At 32.4% G+C, this 19,190-nt stretch overlaps 1 protein-coding gene across 1 annotated transcript; it reads left to right on the top strand.

The window, feature by feature from the left end:
• The first annotated feature begins 4,238 nt into the window (after positions 1–4,238).
• On the top strand, positions 4,239–15,253 carry LOC139843580 (probable serine/threonine-protein kinase WNK5). Its single transcript, XM_071833691.1, has 7 exons — positions 4,239–4,904; positions 12,031–12,296; positions 12,369–12,592; positions 12,680–12,837; positions 13,291–13,612; positions 13,732–14,115; positions 14,711–15,253. Exons 1-7 carry the CDS (start codon positions 4,815–4,817, stop codon positions 15,049–15,051), a joined length of 1,785 nt encoding a protein of 594 aa, XP_071689792.1. The 5' UTR covers positions 4,239–4,814; the 3' UTR covers positions 15,052–15,253.
• The last annotated feature ends 3,937 nt before the right edge of the window (positions 15,254–19,190 follow it).

The raw sequence follows: 19,190 nt of genomic DNA, 5'->3' as shown, positions 1-19,190 counted from the left end.
ACTCACACATCATGGCAACAAGAATTTCTAATATTAATAAATTACAAACATTAAAAAAGAATATTATAATAGATTAATAAAAGAAAGGATAGATGTTACCGAATAATATCGGCAGAATAACACTTGTATTTCTTCATAATATCCACAGCGTTACAATGCTTGACAGCTTCTGCTACTAACTACATATTATTCTCCTATTGATCACTAGAGAGCGACAATAGAGAGATAATTATTTTCCTAATCTCTGTACTTTTCTCTCTCTAGAATCTAGAGAGAGAAAGTAGAGAGAGAACTAATCTCCTACTGATCACTAGAGAGCGACAATAGAGAGATATTTTATAGAGAGAAGTGAAGAAGGTGTGTGTTGAAATGGTGGGATGAGCCACCTATTTATAGGAAAGGCTTGATGGCAAAGTTGTAAATAAGTTGGTTGAAAAACCCCTGGCAGGCAGGACGGCAGGCAGGACGGCAGGCAGGACGGCAGGCAGGACGGCAAGCAGGACGGCAGGTAGGATGTTGAAAAATGGCTGGCAAACGGCTGGCAGGCCGTATGTCCAGGCCGTTTGCAAGGGCAAGCTGTTTTTGGTGCCCGTTTGCTGGCAAGCCGTTTTCCATTGTGGCAAGCCGTATGGCTTTCCTGACTTTTTTTTTTGCTGGATCGTAACTTGATTTCCGGGGTCGTAACTTGTCTTTCACCATTTTCACTCTAGAATCTTCGTTTTAGCTCCGTTTTACTTGATTCTTTTTGTATCATCTTCGTAATTACTAAATCTACCAAATTAACTGAGAAAGTGAAATGTGGCGATAAAGTTTGGAACTTTATTTTTTTTTGGACCTTAATATAGAGGTAATAATTTTAGCCGATATCATATATCTATTGAGCATTTTCCTTGTTCTTATCACTTGAGAACAACATAAACCAAGTTAGTATAGTGCTCTAATAAAAATTAGACACATGAGCAGCATAACGGTTAAAAATGGGCTCTTTTCACAAAAAATTTCCGCCTTAGACAAACTGCCCATCACGGTAGTCTTTCTTTAGACAGTCAGTAGACTGTCTAGACAAACGACCGACTGAGTAGAGACACACAACCGACTGTCTTTCAAAAGACAAACAACCAACCTGAGTAGACAAATGGTTGACTGACCCGAGACAGTCGGTCGACTGACCCGAGACAGTCGGTCGACGGTGTTCTTGAGCTGCAGCAGCAACACGCTTATGGTTTTCGAGCTAAAATCACCGAAGCTCTATCCTGGATTTGTTTTTTACCTCAAAACCAAATATATGTTGTTTATGAAACATTTAGGAACATAAACCCACAAGATTTACACACAAACAACAACAAATTTGGACAAATTGACAACAAAACCCACTTTTTGACAAAAACTAACATAAACCCAAATTTAACCTAGATATGGATACGAAATCACACAAATCATACTTTAATAGAATCACAATGATACAAGGAATGATTTCTAACACAAATCAAGCTCCAAAAACGAGATTGGATGATTAGGGTTTTAAAGAGGGTGAGAGTTAGGTGTTTGAGAGTGAGGTGAAGTTTCTAGAAAAGAAATGAGGAAAGAAGATGTTTCATCACATAAAATGGGTTAAATTCATGTACCCCACAATACACAAGTATTTATCAGTTATCTCTGATATCTTTCGTACTTCATTAGGTTGCCCTGATGGAGTCCAAATCAGACAAACGAACCTGTTATGTGACCCTTATCAGGATCTGATCTCAACTAAACAATCAAATAATCATAAACAAATAATTATTAAAATCACCAATTAACACCATACGTGGGCAATTTGATCATTTACATCTAGGCCCGATCACAGGGTGTTATAGTTTTGATATTGAAGAATCACTGGCCGATTTTAGGCTCTGGTCCTTACTTTTAAGTTCATCAACAAAAGGAGTAAAAAACATATCTGCCACAAATGTGCCTTCTTTCAAAATAGGAGAATTAGCTATCGGTTGTTCTTGGGCCAATTCGAATTCATCATTTATTACATTCAGGTTGAAGTATTTTTCCTCTTTTGATTCCTTTGTTTCTTTTGTTTCGTTAGGATCTTCCACCGAATTAGATTCTGAAATAATTGGAGAATCGACACCCAAGCTTTCCGCATCACTAGACGTTTCATCTTCTTCGAGATCAAAAAATTTCGCATTCCAATTTGAGGATTCCTTTACCAACACCTTATACATAGTCTTTTAACTTTCACCGATATAACATCATGGATATAGTCCAATCAAGATGTGATGATGCAAAGTTTTCCATTTCCTGATTGTCCCTTCGATTTCAAAATGAAATAATTATAGCCAAAAGAAGCTGCAACCTTTTTATATATTGAACCCGTCCACGGGCATGCTGGCAAGCCTGAGATGTCTATCCAAACTACCCGTTCTTTAACAACAAAGCTTTCGTCAAATGCCTTGTATTCATCAATATAAGAAAAAATGGAGGCATTACACTTGAACTGTTGTAGCTATTTTTTAATTTGGGAATACTACATATATCCAAGAGCCTCTGAGATGATGTATTCCCAGATTTTGAAAGATTTAACCTCGACGAACAGAATCAATGGAGCTTCCTTTTCTAGGATAAGTTCCTCATCTTTAATAGTTGAGATCTTTAACATGGGAGGTTGCAGAGGAGCACGTTTTTCCCCAATTAGAGCCGATGCATAGGTATTATGATTCAAAGTAGGGAAATCATGTATATTCGGACCCTAGAAGGATGAATTGGGCATGGTGTGTTACGTGTGCGAGTCTCCGATTGCTTTTTTAGTTCATCCCAATTGAACCTTGCTTTTGCTGCATAAAGATGATAGTTCCCTATCCAAATGGCCAAAAGACTTTGTTTAAGTGAAGGAATGGATTTAACATTTAGGAAACGTGCGAATGCAAATCTACAACCTTGTTTTGATAATTTCGTGCAATATAAACATCCAGGATCGTCCCATGTTGCTTTCACCATTCGCGTAAATCATTGATTCCAAATAAAGTAGGAAAGTTCGCTATGTAAATCGATGTCGCTATCTTTGTGGTATTAAGGTAATCTTCACGGGTAGCCATAGAATTGAACGAATATGATCTTACAACGTTTGATCTCGCCGGAGACAGTCGGAAGAGGAAGGGTCGCCTCAGACGGCGTTTAGGGTTCCCGTACAATTACTTAAGCAACAAACTTCAACTTCATACTTCGGCCACTAAATTTCAACTTCCAGAAAATGACTCCTAAACCCGTACACTTAACCCAGATATAAATACAAACAAAACAAAAAATGTTTCAAGTTGGATTGTTAATAATCACCATTTCAATAATATCCTTCATTTGCATTACTAATTATTTATATCTTCAATTTATTTATTTTATTTTATTTTTTTGGCCAAAAAACAAGAAAATAGATTAAAAAAAGATCAACAATCAAAATGATGATGTGGTCCGAGAACAAAACAAGGCGCCTTCATGATCTTTTATGTCTAACCGATCACAAGGCTCGTTAATTACAAAAACTTAAATTGGAACCTCTAAATGACGTACAACAACAGAAAAAACTTAGTTTCGTGCTCCTATAACCGACCACATGATTTATAACAATATCCAAAGGATTGTATCAAAGACATATAAACATCTATTTAATTTAATTAATTAATACTAGTTCAATTAGGGGTGTTCAAAATATCCGAATCCGAAATCCGAATCCGAATTATCCGAAATCCGAATCCGAAAATATCCGAAAAATCGGATATCCGAAAATTCGGATATCCGAAAATCGGATATCCGATTTTTCGGATTCGGATATCGGATGGAGTTTTTAAAATTTTCGGATATTCGGATATCCGAATATCCGAAAATTTCTAAAAAATCCGAAAAAATCCGAAAAATATCCGAAATATCCGAAAAATATCCGAAAAATATTCGAAATATCCGAAAATTATCCGAATATCCGGAAAATTATCCGAAAATATTCGAAGTTCTTCAAAAATATCGGATATTCGGATAATCCGATATCCGAATCCGAAATTTCGGATATCCGAAAATCGGATATCCGAAATTTCGGATTCGGATTTCGGATGGGGTTTTTCACTATCCGAATTTTCGGATATCCGAATTTCGGATATCCGGAAATGAACACCCCTAAGTTCAATAGTAAGCTACTTTGTTCCAACGACCTCATATATTCAATTTCCTTGCAAATTCAACAAACAACTCGATCATTTTGTTTCCACCATATTTAAAACTCTCCCTACTTTATCATCTCTTTCTAATATCTTTTGCTCCCAAAACCTTTTCCATTCACAAGATCTCAAAATTTTCACAACAGTCGATCACAAATGGAATTACCAAAACGTGGCCACAGGTTTTTCAAATTTAGGGGTTAAGTTTTTTATCGATATCTAAACAAAAAACCACTTAGTTTTTCATATACAAACTATATACATAATCTTTTTTTTTTTTTTTTTCAATACTTTACGTTCAATGGCTGTGAAAGAATTCGTTTCTAGCACCGACGTTGCTGTCATGTCTTGGATAATGCTTAGGATCGATTACTCGATGCTTTTCTGGCTCGTTTTTGGTGTTTTTCCTTATGAAAATCATGAAGGAAAGCCTCCAATCATCTAACACTTGATCATTCTTTGTTTTTTAGTTATTTGTGTTTCTAGTTACTACAAGTTGTCTTTTAATTTTGTGTTGTTTGCGCTTACTTATAATTACAATATTAAAGACCGCTATTAGTTAAAATATTTGATACGTTTTGAAGAATTTTCTTTTGTTATCGCAATCACAAGAGACGTACCATGTATAAAACAAGATGCGTTGATTCGGTCCGTGGAGCAAAATCAGACCTTGGATATGCAGAAATGGATCCATCCTGCCGATATGGACGGGTAATATTCGTTTTTAATTAAATTATTTATCTATTTTATTTTATGAAAAGCAGAAAGTTAGCATTTTATGGCGCCTTTTAGTTAATGGATTATAATTAAAGTTATGAAAAGCTCTTGGTCAAGGGGATGATTCTCACACACACTTTTTTGATCCTCACACACTTATTTTAACCTTTTACTCTTCTAATAATACTCAATTGGTGTGTGAGGATCAAAAAAGTGTGTGTGAGAATCATCCCTCTTGGTTAAGTTAACTGTTAGTAGTATAATAATAATTTACCAAGCTGGTGCCTCGAATTTGTGGCTCGTAGGTACGATCGTCGAGAGCTAGCGGCCCATCCACCCATGTATATATCGTTTTTGCTTATATATTGAGTGATTATTCATTGTAGAATAAATAGATAAACAACTCAACAAGTGTGTTTGAATTTGTTCATATCGATCGTGTTAATCGTTAATTAAGTAGTTAAATAAGAAATCCTAAAATACACCCAAATATTATTATTAACGATAGACTATCAGGCACATATACCGAGCTAATTGCATAATGGCACATCAACTAGCCAAAAAAAAAAAGGTTGGAGACGGGCACGTACACATGATAATCAGATAAGATCTCGTATATAACTACGCGTCCTGAAGAAAACATATGTTATTGTTTACACGTTTTTATAATCCACGTGTAACTACCTCAATTACTTTTAAGCTAATTTTGTGTTTTAGTTTAATCTATTTTGATAAAAAAGAAATAAAGTTGAATAAGAGGTTCTTTGAGTTTATTGGATTCGTATTCAAGCTAGGCCTCTCGCTTTTGCAAACGTGGCTTCATTATTGCTATAATTTACTTTTTTCTTTTTTAATCAAACTTGATCGTGTGGTTGATTAGAGAGTTGAACGCACTCGCTCCTTCCTTCATCTTCATATGAACAATTAACGTATACGAAAAATCTTGTTTGCAGTGTTAGGTTTTTTTTTTACATGTTTGAGAGAGCCTTTAGACAACTAAATGGCATTTGCTCGTTAATAACGTTGAAAGCAACATTTTTTGTGAGAGAGAGAGCCTGATCACTTCTAATTCCCGGCGATACAAAAGATTTAAATCCTCGAGTTTCACACCTCTCGAGCCTCATCTCCAACAAAGGATAGATGTAGCTTTTTTAAATACAGATAGTCCTCTATTTTCATCTTCCCAAACCTAAAGACCCTGCAATCGAAACTATTCATTATGAACAACACGTCTTTCACCAATGATCTTGACCTTCGAAACAAGTGCTCTGACACCAGCTGCTAGGATTATAGCCCCATACAATAATCACGATTTACCAAATCGTGACCCCACAAACAACCAATGAAAAAAATAAATGTGAAAAGAATAACAACACAAAATATTACTTAGTTATATTTAATCGGAGTGATTGATTTAATCTACGATCAATTAGAGATTGTTTTCTATTATGTTGCGTGTTTTGATAAAAAAAAATAAAAAATACAATGAGATTATAATAATAAGTCTATTTATAATAAAAGATACTTAAACCCTTTAGGTTCTTAATTAATTTCCAAATTAAACACAAAGACATTCTAAAAATGGATCCTTGCTCCATACATAAATTTGACCCTAAACAAATTTAAGAGCTAACCGACTTTTTTTTCTTTCATTTTTGTTCACTCTCCACCACATCTCAACACATTTTTGGTTTTTGCAAAGGTGGCTTATTGCAATAATTTACTATATTTTCTTTTTTAAATAAGCTTAGTCGCGCGTGTCGTCAGAGAGTTGACCGCTACTTTAATAATTAACAATGATACATTATTTTAATTACTATAAATTATAATTCGTCAAGCTGCATTATTGATTTTCCGGACGTCATGAAAATAGTTTTAGTATCTTTTGAACGTTATCAAAGAAGATGAAATGTTGACTTTCTAAAAACGACTTTAACAGCTCACCTGCTGAAGAAGTTTTCACATTTTGAGTGAGTCAACTCTTGTTAGATCACTCACTTTCAATAAAGTAATTTTTTCTGTTAAATTGTATTACATTACAGTTGCTAATGAAAAGATTGTTTTATTATCATATTGATATTGATGACTATACATATATATAATCTTATGGGTTAATATTGCACTAAAATGTAGAAATTATGAATCGACACATTCATGGTTATAAACAATTACCGAAATTTTAATTCTGCGTATAATAGAATTAATTAATTTTGATAGTAAATTAATCACGGTGGTCATTTTAGCTGGTTACATACAACACAGTTCAATATATAAATTAATCAAGAAAAAGTTACGCGGTTGGTACACATTGTTTACAACTAGTTGAAGGTCGGACCGCGCGTTGCGGTAGTCGCTATTGGGTGTAAACTTCTGAATATGTGTTGTATACATAGAATGACTACGTTATGTCTATTTATAAAATATGTAATGTACCTCATTTTTCCTACATAACCGTTATTGTACATTAATTTACTTGGATATGTTATTATAATTTGTTGATATTATATAATCTCTACAATATGCAAGAAAACCCATTAGAAATCAATAATTACCCTATTTGCCTAAATCAAATAAAAACACAAAGACTTCAACACATTTAACCAAACTAAACTTAGAGTATCGCTTGAGCCAAGTAGATTATATATTTTTTAAAAGAATACATATTTACTTTATTAATATAGGTATTGTAATTATATCTTTTTTTAAGGCTCGTATGTTATTAAGAGGCAAAATAGCAAAAACACCAAACGAAAACTAAACTACAAGCACTCAAGTTGAGTGCAGGTACGTCCCAAACTCCAAAAGTGAGTACTAATTCATTATATACATGCACTAAGTTAATTTGTAGACACCAAATCTATAGGCAATAAAAGCGTTTATGGCCAGCACTTTATAGTTGGTTGATTTGAAAAGTACCAAGTTTGACCTTGAAAGTCATAGTGGTAAATCATATAATAAAAGCTTACCACACTTTCGGGCACACCGGGTGGGTTTAGTGGAAGGTTTTTTGGAGTGTAGATATGATCAAACGATCTTTTATCAAATCTCCATTCCCCAATTTTTCCATATGTTAACTTCCCGGGTACATATTTCAATCAGTTATTGTTTCTTTATCTTCATAAATAATATAATAAAATAATAATAATAACAGAACATTATAAAAAATAGAAATTAGATGCAACGATATACCTACATATAATAATCGCATCCATATGTGTAATGAATTATGTATTTGTTACCAATTTCTTGGTCCCATGGTGGCTGTACATATACATTAAAAATAAACATGTTTCACATTAGTAATGTTCCTATTTAAGAGAACTTAAGAGACATAAAATTTATCAATCGTACCTGAAGCATGAAGCATAAGCATACCTGCACATAACACCAAAAAATAATAAATTAAATAAAATAAAAAACAACTAAATAAACTACATAATATCTTAAACTCCATATTTCTTACATCTCGAGATCCCAACCGTAAGCCTTATCAGCTTCATGATCTTTTTTCATTGCTAACGACACGTTCATCCATGTAGGCGCTATTTTTTTAAGTGATTCCTAAACGATAAACAAAAACAAACTTATATCAAGATTTAAAGTAGATCTAAATATTACTTATATAAGCATAATTATATCTACCTTTCCAACAATAACAGTTGAATTTCCAATAGGATCAATGTTGGTAATCGGGCCCTTTTCTTCGGGGAAGAACTTTCTTAAAACCGGCTCGTATTTTTTAGGTTGAATGTCGAAAAATGGAAATGCTGCTCCAAGACCGCCTCGGGACAAATTTGGTATCAGTTTAACTATAATATGATCAGGCTCTGACATCAATATCAATATATAACTTCAAATAACATAAGAATGAGATATTAAAAATTCATGTATATATAATATTAGTATAGTATTTGAGAAATTGAATAATATTATGTTTTTACATACTCTTCTTTAATGTCTGCTTGTTCCAGCCATTGCAAAAATGCCCAGGGTATATTTAAGACTATATAACCCTGTACAAATCAAGATAATTCATAGGCAATTCAAACTCAAAAATCAACAATACATAATAAAAAAAGAAGCTTACTTACATCATTTGTAAAATAATCAGGGGTTGGTCACATTATCTTAAACTCCATATTTCTTACATCTCGAGACCCCAACCGTAAGCCTTATCAGCTTCATGATCTTTTTTCATTGCTAACGACACGTTCATCCATGTAGGCGCTATTTTTTTAAGTGATTCCTAAACGATAAACAAAAACAAACTTATATCAAGATTTAAAGTAGATCTAAATATTACTTATATAAGCATAATTATATCTACCTTTCCAACAATAACAGTTGAATTTCCAATAGGATCAATATTGGTAATCGGGCCCTTTTCTTCGGGGAAGAACTTTCTTAAAACCGGCTCGTATTTTTTAGGTTGAATGTAGAAAAATGGAAATGCTGCTCCAAGAACGTCTCGGGACAAATTTGGTATCGGTTTAACTATAATATGATCAGGCTCTGACATCAATATATAACTGCAAATAACATAAGAATGAGATATTAAAAATTCATGTATATATATATATATATATATATATATATATATATATATATATATATATAATATTAGTATAGTATTTGAGAAATTGAATAATATTATGTTTTTACATACTCTTCTTTAATGTCTGCTTGTTCCAGCCATTGCAAAAATGCCCAGGGTATATTTAAGACTATATAACCCTGTACAAATCAAGATAATTAATAGGCAATTCAAACTCAAAAATCAACAATCGATAATAAAAAAAGAAGCTTACTTACATCATTTGTAAAATAATCAGGGGTTGAGTCGACAATGTGACCACAAGAAACGTTCTCGCACCAACTGATATTAATCTTTGGAACACAACTTATGATTAACAGTAACACAAAAACACAACCATGAACAATATTAGTAGACCTTGATAGCATACGAACATGAAATTTACTTTATTTGCATGAGTTTTGGGACCTGGTAGCCTAAAACAAAAGGGCAACTTAATTACAATATGTTATATAATATAATTACAATGTCACAATATATATATATATACACAGATTCTATTTTGGTTTAGAGTCGGGTGATATTGACGATAAAAACAATACTAAAAATTAGTATGGTATGCCACATGCTTTCGCAAAAATTAAAGGGAAAAAAAGAGATCATAAAATAAGTCATAATATCAAGTGAAAAGTGGGCTACTATGTATGATTTTTTTAAGAATCTCAATAAATGGTATTTTGATAATCACCTGAGTTATAGCATAGCCAAAATAAGCATCATAAACAGGCATCCATGCCAAAGAAGTTTTTGAAGGTAGACATTCACTTATCTACCCCTAACTCTCCCTCTTTATCAATTTCTACATTAGTACCTCTCAATTTCATTGGCTTCGTCAGCTTGCTTGTTCTGAAAATTAAATAACACGTCCTAATACCTCTTGTTTATTTATCTTTAATACCTCCTGCACTTGATGGATTAGTCAATAACAATACCAGCACCTACAAAAATTTAATAAGGAGAAATATAAAAGAAGAAATGAGGCTCAGATATGTGTTTGAAATCAAGCACGGAAGCATGAATCGCCATGGCTGCAATCTTTAGATTGCCCCGCCAAGATACGAACTCATTTTTCCTCGTTGCTCGACCCAACTCCCACGTATATATCATCATAGCCTTTTTTAACCTTCTTGATATAAACCTCAAACGGGAGCTGTGAAAAGCATCATACCTTTTCTTCGATCATCTACAAAAGAGACGCTACCATGTCTAAGGACTACAACCAAACTCTGCAGAGAGGCTGCCATGTCCGAAGACGGCAACGAAGCTCCTCGAGAAGACCCGAAGGCAGTCAACATAACCAACTGCCATTACCGTGAAACTAAAACAATCAACATCGACCTGCGTTTGGTACAATAAACCATACCTTTAGTCATCTGATTCTAAAAGAAAATAAATCAGAAAATGTTCGACTTCATATAACAATAAAACACACATGTTGATTAACGACATAATGCAATAGAATAAGAAACCCAAATAATCAACATATATTAGTCATAAAGAATTGGCATAAGAAACTCATAATTAAAGTGTAATACCTAAATCTCAGGAAAACTAAAAAACACTAACCTAAACACAATTTGAAAACCATCTAAATTCACCATCGACACAAACCAGTGAGAGCAAAAAGTAAAAAGAGAATGAACAAATCAACTTAAGTATCAATTAAACCAACTTACATTTGAATAACGGCGGGGAGGAAGAGAAAGTAATCGTCATCAGTAATGCTACCGGCGACAGCCGCAACGGCAACCATAAACGCCACTGCAATAAAATCAAGCCCTAAGCAAACACTCAGCTATCACATCGCAAGCATCAGATTGTCAGGTACGAACGATTATGATGCCGTTTATGCTACCGGCGACAGCGGAACCGACAACCATAACATCACCTCCAACGGCACCGCAAGAAAATCAAACCCTAGGGTTAAATCGAGACTACCGCGATACGAAAGACAAACCACGTGATTATGATTGTCTGATTGTTTACCAACAAAACCCCCAAAAATCCAAGCGTAAATGAATTGGGGAAACCCTAGATTTCAAGAAGAATCGTCAACAGGAGTGCAGAGAGGAGAGAGTGAAGAAACATGGTTTTTTTTTTCCTTTTATAGATGGGAGCAGATGTCGTTTTGAGGAAAATTTGGGCGGGGTTTGGGACAAAACGACCAAAACCGGCGTGACTATTAGTATATAGGAATAATATATTCCACAAATTGTCCTCGTACATTTTGGACATGATAGGTACGTCCCCGTGATTTTCACAAGTTATGATGGTGGTCTCAGTCACTAACGACCGTTAAATATTTTCGTTAAATTCATTCACGTGCAACGCACATTAGGGCATTTTGGTCTTTTAATTTCAGTGTGTGAGTTGAATTTTAAACAAAAGAAAATAACCTGTGATGTACGTAACCCAAATCATCATATATGAGAAAGAAATGACAAAAAGATTAGTTTAAAATTAATTGAAGTAACTACTATGTAATTGATGTATAATGATAGAAACTTAACAAATGTTGGTTTGTAGTTCAAGGATATTTTGGGAAAAGGAGCAACAAAGACAGTTTACAAGGCATTTGATGAGGTTTTAGCAATAGAAGTGGCATGGAATCAGGTGAAACTCAACGATGTGTTCCGTTCACCGGAAGAGCTTCAACGCCTTTATTCCGAAGTCCATCTCCTAAAGAACCTCAATCACTCCTCCATAATGAAATTTTACACCACTTGGATCGATACCGAAAAAAGGACTTTTAACTTCATAACAGAAATGTTCACCGCAGGCAGCCTCAGAGAGTACGTAATCATCATATTCGGTTAACTAGTTTGTTAACAATTAACTAACTGGTATATGAGATGCAAATGCAGGTACAGACAGAAATATAAGCGAGTGCACATACGAGCAATTAAAGATTGGGCTCGCCAAATATTGGAAGGACTATCGTATTTGCATAGCCAAAATCCTCCGGTCATTCATCGGGATCTAAAATGTGATAATATCTTCATCAATGGCCATCTTGGTCAAGTAAAGATTGGTGATCTGGGTTTAGCCGCTACTCTTTGTGAATCAAAACATGCTCATAGTGTCATAGGCAATGTTTCATGACTCTTTCTATATATATTTTTTTAATGGTTTGCAGATTTAGTAACTAAATTATATTATATATTACATGAAACAGGGACGCCTGAATTTATGGCACCAGAAATGTACGAAGAAGATTATAATGAGCTTGTGGACATATATTCATTTGGAATGTGTATGCTGGAAATGCTTACGTCAGAATATCCTTACAGCGAATGCTCCAACCCGGCTCAAATTTACAAGAAAGTCAGCTCGGTAAGTGATCTCACATTTTTTCAGTTTCCTACTTCATCTACAGTTTGCAAAATGTATTTTATGAATGTTACTTTCAGATTTTGGTTGGCTGCAAAAGCAATTTTAAGTACGGCTTTCAAACAACTTCATGTACATGAGAACATGTCGTTAAAATTAATGCATTTTGTAGATAAAAAAACGAACTTATATCTTCAGTTTGAAAACTTCATGACTGCATATTCTTTGGCAAATATGGATATAAAACATCTAAAAAAAACAAACAGCACCTAAATAAAAAATCTGAAACACCACTAATTACCAGTAATTTTCATCTTGGAATTGATTTGAATGTATATTTGTTTGAACTCGCGCAAAAGTCAGTTGCATTCCCCTGTAATTGGAAACATATGAAAAGTATAATCTTTCTACTACTATAAATATGTACTAAAAGATACGAATACGCAAAACTGGCAGGGAAAGTTGCCAAAAGCATTTTATGAGCTCGAATGTGGTGAAGCTCTACGATTTGTGGGGAAATGTCTTGAAAATGCTTCGTGCAGGCCATCTGCTAGAGAGCTTTTGTTGGATCCGTTTCTTAACGATAAAGACGATGAGCAAATAATGAACATCCCAAAAACGCCTTCACAAAAGTCAACTATTATTCCGAAAATAGCTGAAAAGGTGCCGTCTTCGATAGTCAATCATCCAGAAAAGACTACTAATATGACGATCACTGGCTCCATGAATCCAGAAGATGATTCAATCAACCTCAAAGTATTCATCTCAGACAAAACTGGTAAATATCTTCTGTCCAAAACTATTAAATAAACAATTGTACTCATGTTTTGATTATTGAATATACATATTGGTCTACAAGATATGTAGTTAAATTACTAAAAATATTTGAACTTGTAGGTAAAGCAAAGAACATATACTTTCCATTCGACATTGAAAGTGACACAGCACATGATGTTGCAACTGAAATGGTGAAGGAATTGGATATTCAGGATTGGGAGCCGTTTCATATTGCTGAGATGATCGATACGGAGATTAGGCGTTTAATTCCAACATGGAAGAAAGGGTCCATAATCATGGATTCACTAAAAAACCTTAATATTCATAGTTTTTGCTATGATGAAGATGAAGATGATGATGATGATGATAACTACACACCACACCCGTTCCACTCGCCATCCTCACAATCATCATCTCAAGTTTCCCCTTCGAGTCTGTATTCCTCTTTCGATGCAGTACATGATAATCATTCACACAATATCATGAGAGTTGACCTGACTCAAGGTAAATTTTAGTTCTCTAAGTAGACACAACACTTTGGCAATGATATACACAATTTTATACAAGTCTCACACTTTTAAACTAAATGTTCATGTTTGTTTAAAAAGATAGTTTAAAATTCCTTCGTTACACTACAAGAAAAATGTTTGTGACCAATTTTTAGTGACAACTTACTATTTGGTCACTATTATTGCTATTTAGTTATCACTAAAAAAGTCGTCATTGAGTCTTGATCATCTTATGATATTAGTGACTTAACAAATGATCACCATTGTGACTAATTTTAATATTTTGGTCTCTAATAGTGCGTTGTGACAGATTTATAGTGACGAGAAGTGACCAATCTATTTTCGTCACAAACTTGACTTAATTATATTCTGTTGTTAGTAATAAATAGTCCGTGTTGTAGTGACAATATGTAAAACTAGTATCTTTCTTTAGCTGATTTTATTAGTTAAAAACTTGGTCAAAGAGTAAGTCCAAACTTCCATTTAGGTTAAGTGATTAACTTGGTGTGATTAAAACTTTTTTCTATGGTGCAAGAAGAATAGATGGTATTAATTTATATGTTGATGTTGATTTTCTAAACTTGATGTAGGTAACATCCACATGATAGATGACGATACAAGTTCTCAAAGCTCATTAAATTCTTACAACTACTCAAACTTCACTTACTCCTCAGACCATGAAAATGATCATCATTCTAGCTCATTTGTAAGCCAAGATCCAGAACATGATGTGAAGACAAAGAATTTTAGGAGGTTCGGTGGTGAAGAGACGATAAGATGCAATAAGCCAACAGTCAAGAGGGCAGGATCGGTTGTTGATATCCGTAGCCAACTGCTACATCGGTCTCTCGTGGAGCAGATTCACAAACGCCGTTTATTCAAGACTGTGGCTGCAATTGAGAACATCGGTTTTCATGAACCGGTTTGTTAAAAATTTGGCACTTGGCCTCAGTAATAGATTTTCCAGGTAATGTACTATTGAGTGTGAAATTGTTTAAAAATAAAAATATGTTTGGATTGGTGAGACTTGGCTCGTGAGTTTGCTGTTTAAAAAATTAGTATGATATGATAAATGTGATCACTCTATGATGTGTAATAAATAAATAAGAAGATACAAATGGTTTGATCTATTTATTGTATTGTACTGTATATGTGTAATAACATTAAACTTTTTTTACAATGATCATGGTGTGGTTTGTATGAATTTTGTTAAGTTATCAAATTCAGAAGGGGACATCAAGTTTGTTAAGACCTAATTATATATATATATATATATATATATATATATATATATATATATATATATATATATATATATATATATAGTTTCTATTAAATTCCTAAAATGATAACATCATAAATACGCTTTTTTCTTCATTAAAAAAAATTAAAAAGAAAAAGAAAAATTTAGAGACCATGTACATGATGTCATAATTCTTAATTAATTTAAAATTAAATAATTAAAGAAATCTATTATAAAAGGAAATATTAATCTCACACATTTTAAAAATTTTAAGACATATTCTACAACTTTTATATAATAATTGTATTTTAATTTTTCTAAAAAAAATTCAAAAGGCATATATTATTATTACTAATAATTATTATTAAAAATATAAATACTCAGCTTTGAGCAAACTTTATTATTATTATTTATTTTTATTATCATAATTATAATTATAATTATTATATTATTAATATTCAAATATTAATTCTCTTTACGAGATTAATTACGTTACGTATGTATGCGAAAATACATGTCTCTATATATTTGTAAAAATAACGACAAGTTTCTTAGTCGAACGGGTCATTAAAATAACTGACTTTAGCATTTACATTTAATTAATACCTAAAACATGTCATTAAATTGTTTTTTTTAAACAAACCCGTGATTCCACGGGTCATTTTACTAGTATATATATATATATATATATATATATATATATATATATATATATATATATATATATATATATATATATATATATATATATATATATATAGTGAAAGGATCCCTAGAGAACTAGAGTATGTAGAGAACCCATAGAACTCATAGATTGAACTTCAATCTATGTGGAGATTGAGCTTCAATCTATGAAAAAAAAATACAATCTGGAAAAAAAAAAACTGCAAAAAAAAACAGCGAATCTGAATAGAAAAAAAAAGTGAATCTGCAAAAAAAAAAAATGCAAAAAAACGTCAATCTGCACAAAAAAAAAAGTCAAATTTGCACAGAAAAAAGTCAATCTGCAAAAAAAAAAAAAAACTGCAAAAAAAAACGCAGATTGACTCAATCTGCATAAAAAAAACTTAAAAAAGTCGATCTGTAAAAAAAAAAAAAACTAGAAAAAATCGTCAATCTGCACGCAGATTGACTGAATGTGCAAAAAAAAAAAAATCTGAGCAGAAAAAAAAATCTGCAAAAAAAAAATGTGAATCTGCACGCAGATTTAGTGAATCTGCACGAGTTCCATGAGTTCTCTACTACCATGAGTTCTCCATGGATCCTCTCCATATATATATATATATATATATATATATATATATATATATATATATATATATATATATATATATATATATATATATATATATATAGGGGCAGGATCAATGGGGAAGTAACCAATCGGGGAGAAGGGGGGGGAAGCAAAAAAAAAAATTTCGTTTTTTTTTAAAATTTTTTTTTTCCGGCATCACGATCACACGAAAATATGAACATTTATAAGAGACACCTCGTGATGAATGTTATTATTTAGGCGGGAAAACGATCGACAAAAATAACATTCAATATAATATTGTTCGTGAAGAATATGAACGTTTTTTTTTTTTTTTTTTATGTTTTGTGACGTAAAATTTAGACCGATTTAGAGTTTAGGGTTTAGGGTTTGGTGTTTTGGGTTTATTCCATAAACCCAAAACACCAAACCTTAAACCCTAAACCCTAAACTCTAAACCGTTCGTGTTAAAAACACAATCTAAATCCTAAATCTAAACCCTAAACCCTAAATTTCTAAACCCTAATATCTAAACCCTAATATCTAAACTCCAATAGCTAAAACCTCAAAATACGCTCGAAAAACACGATAATTGTTATATATTACTTCTTCGAGGGTTTTTCCGCCAAAATAAAAACATTTATCAAAAAGTGTCTCTACTAAATGTTCATATTTTCATCTCATCTATAATGTTCGTGAACAAAAATTTTTCAAAAAACGAAAAAAAAAGTTTTTGCTTCCCCCCGAATAGTTACTTCCCTCTTGATCCTACCACTATATATATATATATATATATATATATATATATATATATATATATATATATATATATATATATATATATATATATAGATACTAAAAAAAATAGGAAAAGTATAAGAATTATTTAAGAGCCCGTAGTGTTGACCAATTTTAGAAATTCTTTTGTGTGTAAAAGCTCGTGGGGTTGAAAAATTTTTAAAAATTCTTTTTGAGTTTAAGAGCCGGTGGTGTTGACGAATTTTAAAAGTTCTTTTGAGTTTAAGAGTCCGTGGTATTGTCAAATTTTAAAAGTGGTTTTGGATGGTGTTGGTAACTTAATGTCTACAATTTTTTTCTCACTATTAATATCTTTTTAATATATAAATTATATACTACTTAATATTTCGAGTACATTGAAAATTGGTCATGGAACGTAACATTAGTAAGGTATAAGTTATATTATTTTAGAATGAGAAAATTGCGCGGATACTCCCTGTGGTTTGTATCAGCCAGCATGGATAGACAAAGTTGTTGTTTTGATTGTGGATAGTCGTTGTGACTTAAACGTGGAGCAAGGATAGCCGAAATCATTAACTCCGTTAATTTTTCCGTTAAAATCTAGTCTTGTGCCAGACATGTGAGGGTATTTTCGTCATTCAATCTCTCCAACAAACCAAAGATAACCTAAAACCAAGAACCCTAGAACCTACCATAAGGACTATTCACACTCAAAACAGCAACTTTGTCTATCCATGTTGGCTGGTACAAACCACGGGGAGTATCCGCGCAATTTTCTCATTCTAAAATAATATAACTTATACCTTACTAATGTTACGTTCAATGACCAATTTTCAATGTACTCTAAATATTAAGTAGTATATAATTTATATATTAAAAAGATATTAATGGTGAGAAAAAAATCGTCATTCAATGGTCGAAAATACCCTCACATGTCTGACACATGATTAAATTTTAACAGAAAAATTAACAGGGTTAATGATTTGGGCTATCATTGCTCCACTTTTAAGTCACGAGGACTATTCACACTCAAAACAGCAACTTTGTCTATCCATGCTGGCTGGTACAAACCACAGGGACTATCCGCGCAATTTTCTCTTTTAGAATTATTATATACAATTATTTTTTGAATAAAGTGTAACCAGCAAGTATAATTTTAGATAAGTTGTTAGTCATTTCAGCAAAATAATGTACTCGGAGGAGTCTTCATGTATAATTAATATTATAATAGTTATATTTGCGTGTTGATAAATATATTAAGGACTTAAACTGTAAATTTAAATCATTTCAATATTTATTGCTAAAAAGAAATGCTCCGTTGGTTGTGCATCGAAACTCGGTTTTGAATACAATTTATTGCATTTGTTCATAAAATAATTTCGAGTTGAACGGTGATGATGGTAGAACTTAACTCAAGATGAACAGAAAGATAAATCCGTTAAAAAAATTTGGTGAGTTTTGTTTGATGAATTTATATTAAATAGTGAATTTAACTTTTATACCCCTGAAATTATCTTCTATACCCCTAATAAATTACATTTAGTAACTAAGTGTGAGGGGCGTAAATTGTAAATTTGAAGAAAATGTCGTATATATATATATATATATATATATATATATATATATATATATATATATATATATATATATATATATATATATATATATATATATATATATATATATATATATATATATATATATATATATATATATATATATATTGTAAGACCCTATTTCAGTTTCTATTTTGTTCAGTTAAGTGGGACACCGTCCAAGTTGGGGACGTCGTCCGGTAAAGAAGAGTTGGACGCCG

The sequence above is a fragment of the Rutidosis leptorrhynchoides genome, chromosome 4 (genome assembly GCF_046630445.1).
Source record: "Rutidosis leptorrhynchoides isolate AG116_Rl617_1_P2 chromosome 4, CSIRO_AGI_Rlap_v1, whole genome shotgun sequence".
In the NCBI taxonomy this organism is placed as follows: domain Eukaryota; kingdom Viridiplantae; phylum Streptophyta; class Magnoliopsida; order Asterales; family Asteraceae; genus Rutidosis; species Rutidosis leptorrhynchoides.
This window is presented reverse-complemented; position numbering and strand designations above follow the sequence as displayed.

Coding starts and splice junctions, on each gene's coding strand:
- LOC139843580 (XM_071833691.1), top strand. CDS start 4,815: ATGTATAAAACAAGATGCGTTGATTCGGTCCGTGGAGCAAAATCAGAC. Junction 12,593..12,679: donor ACATGCTCATAGTGTCATAG/GCAATGTTTCAT, acceptor TACATGAAACAG/GGACGCCTGAATTTATGGCA. Junction 13,613..13,731: donor ATTCATCTCAGACAAAACTG/GTAAATATCTTC, acceptor TTGAACTTGTAG/GTAAAGCAAAGAACATATAC.